The following is a 10,185-nucleotide window of genomic DNA, read 5'->3' on the forward strand; positions in this document are numbered from 1 at the left end:
AGCCCGACAATGGAAGAAATTCCTAAGGGTCGCGTCCCAAGAATACGCTGCTATGCATGTCAACCTCGCCTACGAGAAACCTTCATTCGTGCCTCACGAGACGATGTACTTCACCAACGAAGAAGCCAAGCGAGTTATGCATCCGCACAATGACGCGATAGTTCTCAAAGCCCAGGTGACTAATAACCTGGTGAAAGGGTTTTCATCGACATCGGCAGTGCTACCGACATAATTTTCAAGATCACCCTAGAGCGCATGAAGCTCGGGCGGCTACACCCAACTCCGACCCAAACGCCATTATTCAGGTTCACTGGGGAGAGAGTCATGACCGAAGGCATCATCGATCTGCCGGTCACCTTCGGAACTCCAGAAGGCATTGAAGTCCTTCACATGGTCCCATTCCTAGTCATTGATCATGAGTCACCCTACATTGTAATCATTGGGCGACCCGCGCTGAATCGACTAAGGGCTATTACTTCTACATACGACCTACTGGTGAAGTTCCCTATCGAGGAGGGAATCGGCATCATGGCTGGAGATCAATCCCAAGCCGGAATATGTTACATCCAAGAAATCAATGGAAAACCCGCTAGAAAGGTGGTTAACACAATCTCCCAGTTTAGAGATAGCGTCAAGTCAACCAAGGTCCTCTGCGAAATCCACGAAGACATCTGCATGACACTCAAATACAAGGTGCCGGCATCCTCATCCCAAACTGGGAGGGACCCTACAGAGTCTACCAAGTCATACTGACGGGATCTACTACATCGAATACACGGACGGGACCCCGATCCGTCACCCGTGGAATGCGGAACACTTGAGGCAGTACTACCAGTAGCTAGCGCTTCCCCCATTTTATTGCTTTGCTTTCCCACATTCAATAAATCCTACGAGCCAATGTTTTAGGATTTCAATTTTTTGCAATATTAATAAAGTTCGATGTTTCTTTATTTCAAAATCCGCTTTATCAAAGTTTTTTGGTCATCAAGATAACACTTGTAAACCCAAAAACTTGGGGGCTAGTGACATAGGCAACGGTAAGAAAATCCTCAAGAAAATACGCTCCACCAAAACAAAACACTCGAACATAAACGAGAACAAGCGCGCCCTAAAGACGCCTACGCGGCGCTCTGTAAGCCGTCCAAGAGATGGTGGCTAATGTCGCCATACACGACGCACCCTAAGACGCCTCTGCGGCACGCCATAAGACATCCAAGAGATGCTGGCTAAAGGCGCCATACACGGCGTACCTTAAGACGCCTATACGGCGCGCCATAAGAAGTCCATGAGATCCTGGCTAATGTCGTCATACACGGCGCATCTTAAGAAGCCCACGCGGCGTGCCATAAGACGTCCATGAGATGCAAGCTAAAGTCGCCATACACGGCACACCTTAAGACGCCTATGCAGCGTGCCATAAGACGTCCATTAGATGCAGCCTAAAGGTGCCATACATGGCGCACCTTAAGATGCCTATGCGGCGTGCCATAAGACATCCATGAGATGCTGCTTAAAGTCACCATACACGGCGTACCTTAAGACGCCCACGCTGCGCGCCATAAGACGTCCATGAGATGCAGCATTAAGTGGCCATATACGGCGCACCTTAAGACCCCCATGCGGAGCGCCATAAGACATCCAAGAGATGCAGGCGAAAGATGCCTCTGCGGTGCGCCATAAGACATCCAAGAGATGCAGGCCAAAGACGCCTTCGCGGCGCGCCATAAGACATCCAAGAGATGCATGCTAAAGACGCCTCTGCGGCGAGCCATAAGACATCCAAGAGATGCAGGAAAAGACGCATCCGTGGCCCGCCATAGGACATCCAACAGATGCAAGCAAAAGACGCCCATGTGGTGCACCCGAAGCCGTCTAACCATGACGCATTTAAGCCGCCTACATGGCGTACCTTAAGCCGCCTCATGGCGCACCTTAAGCCACCCACGTTGGCGTATCTTAAGTCGTCTACTTGGTGCATCTTAAGTCGTTTACATGGCGCACCTTAAGCCTCCTACATGGCGCACCCTAAGCCGCCTACATGGCACACTTAAGATGCCTACATGGCGCACTAAGCCATCCCTCGCGACACACTAAAGTCGTCCATCGCGATGCACCTAAGATGCCTACATGGCGTACGTAAGACGCCTACATGGAGCACCTAAGCTGTCCCTCATGATGCAACAAAACCGCCTACATGGCGTACCTAAGACGCCGACATGGCGCATTAAGCCGTCCCTCTCGAAACACCAAAGCCACCTACATGGCGCACTAAGCTGTCATTTGCGACGCACCAAAGCCGCCTACATGGCGCATGAGGCCGTCTCTCATGACCCACCTAAAGCCGTCTCTCATGACGCACTTAGGACGTCTCCTACGACACACAAAGCTATCTCTCAGACGCACTCCAAACCGCCATAAGAGGCTGTGTATAATGACTAATCACGACGCACTCGAAGCCGCCACAAGGCGTACCTGAACCGCCATACTAGGTGTTGTTCATTCCATCTCACATGATGCACCCACATCATCGCAACTGCGACAGACTTGTCCTAACCTAGAGAAGCGACATGTTCACTCATGAACAAGGACGCGAACCATACAACGGTTCACATGTCTAAGGCCGAACCCCCAAAGGCAACAAGCCAAACTGCCATGGGAAGGAAAGCCGAATCCTGCTAAGGCAGAGGACTTGCCAAACTATCGACAAAGACGCGTATCTACCAAGACGTGCCATAGCTAATCGGAATAAGAACGCACGATCAAAATGAGCAGACACGTTCAAAAAAGATTGAAATCAAATTTATGAAAAAAGAGGGAAACTTACCCTATGAGCGTCAAAAACGCCATTACGGAAGAGTCAATATCGCTGCTCATCACAATGCCCTTCCATGTCTTCAATGGAGAATGCTCGATCCCTCGAGAATGCTCCCTTATGACCTCCATAGCCTCTACCTCGATCGTCGAGTTTACGCGCTTCGAGTCTGAAGTTGCACTCAGTAGTGCCAAGGAAGAGGGTCGCTTCAAAGAAGCGTATATACCACTCTCCGCCGAAGGTTCAGTTTCAGATTTCTCCTTGCCGTTCCACGCCGCGATCCGAGAATGAGTCTCCAACATGGACTTCGAGTCTTTAGTAGACCTAGCCAAACGCGCACAAGCCCTCGCCCTAGCCAAGGACGCTAACTAAAAAAGACTCACGATACAAGACCAAAGGCGAAAGTACCAGAAAAACCATCGCTCGAGAGAGACGACGTGACACGAGGGAATTCCTCCAATTGCTGAATGTCCTCGCGATCAGAAGGGAAAGACAAGAACCACCCAGTCGACGCCATCACCTCGGTTGGGAAAAATCACTCCCCAGCTTTTCGAGACTATCAGCCCCTACATCGTCAGAAAAGTCGGCTAGAATCGGAGCGGCACCGCTCCAAAGGCCTCAACTGAGATCCGCACTCATGTTTGGGGAATAAGGGTCGATCTTCCGAATACAGACGGAGAAACGCCACAAAATTCGGAATGGCGAATGCCTCCGTGAGACCGACTTATGCTCGTTGCATGATCAAACTTCGAACATCGATCCCCGAGCAGTCGAAGCCCTCCGGAGCGGCAGAGCCTTCCACCAGATACCACTCCGTCTTCTCAAAGCATTGGATTGCAGCATCAACCTCCGTCTCCGAGACCTCGGAATAAGAACGCCTTTGCGAAACGCAAAAGTGCAATCGCCTTCCACGCTGGCCGAGACGGACGCCATGATCTTCCCCTAACAGGTCACAATTAGATAATCATCGCCCCGCTAGTCATCGTCGAGTCCTGCGGACTTTGACTTGAAGATATCATCAAAAAAGATGCCGTCAAAGAAAGACTTGGGTGGGACTCTGCCTAAAGATCAACAAGGCGCGACACACAGGTCCACTTCCTTACACGCGCCCGCCTTGCTTGCGCATGCATATTCCCTTGCTCCAAGGCTAGAGCGACAGATGCGATCGCGTCCACCTCGTCCACGTCGAGCTGCACCTCATATCCACTTGGATACTCCTCCACATGTTGATCACACACTCGTTTCGAGAGAGACGAAAAAGCGAGAGAGAGCTCGTGCAATTGTGAGAAAATTCTTTGTAATCACAAAGGCTTCACGACGGCGAAGTCTGGGAAATAAATTTTCCTCAAACACCCGGCTGAAGCAACTAAAAGTTCACTGCCCGGAGCCTCCCGAGCGATGAACTTGGGGGGCTAATGTAGTCGGTCATTTTCGAAAAACTCGAAACGTCAATAAGGCACGCCATTCAAGGGGCGGTAAGCCTTCCGCCACGAATCAACAAACAAGTCCTCGTGTCAAACTTTCAACTCTAGAGTTGAATCGTCCTCCTCAAGTCGAGCCTTGCTCCTCGAGTCGAGATATCCACCTCGATTGAGCCTTGCTCCATGAGTCGAGTCTTCCTCCTCGAGTCGAGCCATCCTCCTCGAGTCGAGATAACTCCTCGAGTAGAATTACGTGTCCACGAGTCGATTAACGAGTCCTCGTGTCGACCTTAATTCCTCGAGTAGAGACTTCTATATTTCACGCGACTTGCATAAAATCCCGAGTCCCGAAGGCCCAACGGGCCGGGTCATCGAAGATCACTAAGATCCACAAACGGCCGATGAGACAGGCCGCGCACCGCACGCCCCTCAAGGAAAGCACATGTGCCCTTCTCAAAAAAGGATGCGCGCCCAAGCAAGCCGCGCGCCGCGCGAGTGCGTGCGCATCGTGCACGGCGCACCGCCCGGGGCACTCTGCACACCGTGCCAAGACGCGCACGCGCCACACGCTTCTCTTCTTGGCGGAGCGCGCTCCTCCTCGAGGTAAGCGCGCTCTCCAGTCCCACACGGACGACCTAAGGGTCTCTTAGGCCACTGTAACTACTATAAATACCCCCTCCCCCCCCCCCCCCCCCCCCCCCCCAGTCAATCCAAATTCATTCAAAGTCACTCTTAGACTCCTCTTTTCTTCTCTGGATGCCATCTTTTGCCTGAAGCACCCTCTACAAGATTTCTCATTCTTAGAGATTCTGAAACGCTCGCGGAGACTCCCGAACGTCGCTTCTTCTGATCGAGTGCTAAATCTAGAGCCCAAGCGCGCTCCCATGATTTTTCACTAAAAATCCCCTACACTTCTAGCACAGTAGACGCGTCCACCATTTTCGACAGAAAATCGTCTACGCGTCCTGCCTGCACGCCCGCCACGACAAGGAACTCTCGACTGAGAGTCTCCCACGCCTTCAAAAGAGAGAAAACACACATTCTCTCTCGGGTAACTCGATCCTAGAGTCGAGACATCGCTCGGGGAAAACTCGACGCTGCATCTCCTCTGACGAGCACAATCCCTAGGCTCTGCGCCTCATACAGCGTTACATATGCCTTGAACTACGTTCTGACCTGATCGCCATTCATACGGATACGTAGGTAGCTTACACAAAAAGCACGGTCACTCCCCGTATTCACCCATTCTCTCCTCTGAGGAACCCTCCGACTAGAGGAAACCCAACTCGAGAATTTTAAGTTCACACCTTTGGCTCGGGTGCGACCACTTGGTCCGCCTTGGGTCGAACCGCCCGAATCTTTAAAGTGTTGTTAATTTTTGTGCGATAACAATGATTATGAATACGTTAATGAATTGATGGTTATGATGATGAATATGTTGATTTTACACTAGTATGATGATGAATTGATGATGAATATGTTGATTTTAGATTATTATGATGATGAATTGATATTTATGATTATGAATATGTTGATGAATTGATAATTATGATTATGAGTATGTTGATGAATTGATGATTATGATGATGAATATGTTAATTTCAAATGAATATGATGATGAATTGATGATTATGATGATGAAGTATGGCGTCCGATATGGCACTAGAGTAACGCTAGCCCGTCGATAAACGATCGAATGCAAGCAAATGCAAATTTTGGGGGTACATCATTGGCGATGGTGGAATCACTCATGTGAAAAATCAATTGCCGAACAAAGATAAGACAAATAGTGTGAAGATGTGCGACAAGGTTCCTCATGAAGTTTAGGAGGAAATGCGGGAGTTACTCTACGTATGCTCTCAAAAGAAGAAGGAACGTGAGAGTTTGTGTGAGTCGATGCGAGCTGACCTCCGAAAAAGTCTAGGGGACTCTGACGAAGAAATAGAAAAAGGTCCCGGTGGATCTTCGAGATCCTCTGATCCAAGAAGATCGCACTACGGGGTCAAGAGGTTGGCCAAAGCCGTCGATCGATTCTTCATTCACGAGTGACAAGACACTCAAGACACTCCACGTATAATTAATTACTAATGTTGTAATCAAGGTTTAAATTTATGGTACTTTATGTTGAATTTTATCTTGGTTTAACTTTGTGTTTTATATTTTGTCATACGTGTTGTAATCAAGGTTTGACTTTATGGTACTTTATGTTGAATTTTATCTTGGTTTGAACTTTGTGTTTTATAATTTATCATACGTTGTAATCAAAGTAATTTAGTTTTGCAAAATATGAAAAAGTATGTTTATTTTTGAAAAATATTTGTCTAAATACCCATCGATTTTTTACATTTTTTTACCGGTTTCCTCAACGGTAAGCGGTTTTCTGCTAGTACCGAATTTTTTTTTGTCTGAATACCCCCGGTAAGCTGTTTACCCCCAAAATTAAAGTCCCGGTATGGTAACGGTAAGGCGATCCTTGCTCAACAATGAGAGAAAGAAAAAAAAATCAATAATAAACATTATGGATAAAGATAACGCTAAGTGAGCAAGAACAGAGTACCACAAGAGATCTGTTAAAGAAAAAGAAAAAAAAACCACAAATAACATCCTCGAAAGCAAGGAAACAAAGGAATCAACAAACAATCCTCAAGCTATAGTTCCAGAACTCTGGTTCAATTCAGCACAAACAACAAAGATCAAATACGTGTCATAGCCGGAGTTCCGATCACCATTGGATAACAGATAAACTTTGGTTGTGTATGGAGTCGAAGTAAAGGGCCGAGGCAAGGGTGAGACAAGTGTTCGACGAAATTCCCGAGTCGAATTTAGTTTCAAAGAGGAGGAGGGATGATTGGAGAAGCTTCGAGAAGATGGATTTGTTTCTCCAGCGACCTAGATTGCAGTGGCGGTGGAAGATTAGTTTGGCTCTCACGGGGAAGAAGAGGAGAGAGAGAGAGAGAGACAGATGAATGACATTTTAATTTATTTTCATTTATTAATTTTTTTTATTCAATTTTTTATTTTTTATTATAGAAAATAAGGACGTTTAGAAAATATCTCTTACTTGATATGTCACGTGACAAACATTGGAATGAGCTCAAAATATACAGAAGGATGAAAAACGTACAAAATCTAATTTTAAGGGGTGAATTGGTTGATTTTATATTATAGGGGGCGTGTTGTAACAAGCGCTATAATTCAAGGGGGCATTTATGTAATTTATTCGGTAAATTATATACCTTTTTACTATTACATCATTTAGAAACGGCCGTCCACTATGCCGTATTAAACGTTTGCTTTGAGCTTCTGAAATCCTTAACGATTCCTCATTCCGTTCAAAATTCTATCACGTGCGTTGACGCTTAGCTAAAGAAAAAACGGTACACAATCAAACGATAAAAGAGAACCAAATCATAACATTTAGGTCAAGAATGAAAAAGAAAAAAAAATCAAATGACTTTCTCAAGTTAAAAATACTGAACTCGTGATAGAATTTTGGACTGGAAGAATTATTCAGAAGTTCAGACTTCAGAGTAAACTTTTGACACGGGGGACAGGTAAATCGTGTAAAAGTTCAGGATTTTTATTTTTTAAAAGAGCCTAACATTTTCTTAATCCGAAATCCAGGCAACAAACCACAATAACATTATATATATATATATATATATATATATAATATATATAAGCTGTAAAGATACCAAGTTTCATTGTGAGCACAAAATCAGAAACCAAAAAAGCCCACGCAAGTTTAATTCAATTTATACATTTAAATATATGTAGTTCATGTCTGCAGACTTTGGAGAAGCAATAATAGGATCAAGCTGCAGAATCAAACACATAATTCAGTTGTGAGCCAATTTCTTTAGATGTTGAAACGTTCGCTGCTTAATCCACTGTCTGTCATACGGCAAGTACGCCTGAAGTGAATGATCGTAACTACAGAAACAAGAACGAAATATCATCGAATTAACTAAATACAGAGAATCAAACACCTAAAACACTAAATCATTTTTTTCATATCAAGGATAACATAAAAATGTGATAATAATGCTTGCTAATTTCTACAACAATTAATTAGAAAACAATAAAATATAATACAAAATATTAATGTGCATCACTTTCGAGGGGTTTGCTCACCAAGTAATCTCTTCCTTTCATTTACTCTTACACCATTATCATGTCATGCACATAAATCCTCTCTTTTCTTTTTTTTTTTAAATTAATCCTCTTTACTACGAATCCACCACCTCTTGAAAAGCTACTATTTATCACTATGACCCCCTTCCCTTAGATCCTAACAAATTTGTATACTAGTTAACCTTTATTAATTTTGATTGTATCTTCAACGAACTAACATGAGTATGTTCCTCTCAGATTCTTGGTTTATCAGTCAGTCAACTACAGACACTGATAAAAAAAAGACCCTCAAGTAAGATGTGTCTCTCAAATTAAGATACTGAGAGAGAGAGAGAGAGAGAGAGATACACAAGGGCGCTCATGTCTGCAAGACCATCGATGAAGTTGTAGAGATCTGTAATGTCATACGAGATGTTCCTGATAGCCGGGTTCAAATCCTTCAGCTTTCTTTCATAGAGTCCACATATACCTGTTGATCATGTTCATCAACAGATTATATCACTAGTTCTAAAATTCCACATCACAAAACAAAAGACTCCTTCGCACAGACAGAGTCAAGACTTCAACAAATAGTGGGCTAGTCCTTATATTAGTAGCAGTTCTGGTTTTCCACAAAAAAGATTGTTTCACAAAACCCAAATCTTGAATTGACGATTGCTACTAAAAGCGTAAAATAGTTCAGTGGTAAGAATTTCTATCCAGCTCAAAGATGTCGGTGTATTCAAGTCACGACGAACTAAAACTCTCAAAAAGAGTAGTGCAAGATGGTTATAAACAATCAGAAACAGAGCTTACCATCGATGGCTTGGTTCGTGGACCCATAATCCATGAATGTTCTAGTTGCTCTACTCTGAGAAGTTTGCATCAATATGATGGTGTGTTTATTAGCCTACACAACAGCGTCAAGATTGCAAGTAAGACGAAATATCATTTTATAGAAACCAATTAGGTCAATGAAAATGTCTTCAAATAATAACCCTAGACACCGATTTTGTTCGACATAACTGGTATCGAAAGAACAAATTTCAAGTTTAACGGAAGACCGAACACAATCTATTAGTCAGACAAGATAAATTATCCGAGAGGTGACGAATCAGTTTCTCTCTTTTTCTTTACTTCGTGATACACTCAAAGAAGAGAATCAGAGCTTAGGAAAAGAAAAATTAAAATACGGGTTCATCAAATTTATTCGTGAAAATGAAACCCTAATTTTGGCTCAATTTTGTGTGAAGTTCTTTTTAAGAGTACTGAAATTCGCACAGAAACAAAAATGAAATTTGCACCAAGATAAACGTATCAAAGATTAAAAAAAAAATGAAGAACAAAGTTTCAAATGGAAAACAGAATTAGGAAGATGAAAGATTGTATAAGAACAAATATAGCATATGATCGAATACCATGGGATGGGATGTTGTGAGAATCCCTTTTTTCGCTTTTGTTTTTTTTTTTTAAGCTGAACTGATTTCCCTGACCGACGATGTGTTTTGGTCTGTATGAGTGAGACTTTGAGAAAAAGAAAACCGAATGATCTTGAGACACGTTATCGGGTGTCAAAATCTAAGGTCATGTTTGGTTGCTCATCCCGAAAGTGTTTTTTAGTTTTTGTTTTTGCTTTTTGTTTTACAAAAAAGTAAAACGTGTTTGTTTTTCAATTGAAAAAAATTTTGAAAAATTTTCAAGTTGTATTTTAATTTTGTGAAGGATTTTCAAAAACAACTTTTAGGTGTTTTTGCTTTTTTTCACTCACGTTTCTCTCTCTCTCTCTCCAACTCCTCATCTCTCTCTCTCTCCAACTCGTCATCTCTCTCTCTCTCTCCT

General features: G+C 43.8%; 1 protein-coding gene across 1 annotated transcript; it reads right to left on the minus strand.

The window, feature by feature from the left end:
- Positions 1–7,892: 7,892 nt before the first annotated feature.
- Positions 7,893–9,917, minus strand: LOC149390205 (enhancer of rudimentary protein). The gene is made up of 4 exons (XM_089618637.1): positions 9,765–9,917; positions 9,163–9,256; positions 8,716–8,836; positions 7,893–8,166 (listed from the first exon to the last, which is right to left on the minus strand). The coding sequence occupies exons 1-4, from the start codon at positions 9,765–9,767 to the stop codon at positions 8,073–8,075; spliced, it is 312 nt and encodes a 103-aa protein (XP_089474763.1). The 5' UTR covers positions 9,768–9,917; the 3' UTR covers positions 7,893–8,072.
- Between the last annotated feature and the right edge of the window lie 268 nt (positions 9,918–10,185).

Source organism: Urtica dioica, chromosome 7 (assembly GCF_054948205.1).
Source record: "Urtica dioica subsp. dioica isolate 48M chromosome 7, U.dioica_male_clone48M_v1_H2, whole genome shotgun sequence".
NCBI lineage: Eukaryota > Viridiplantae > Streptophyta > Magnoliopsida > Rosales > Urticaceae > Urtica > Urtica dioica.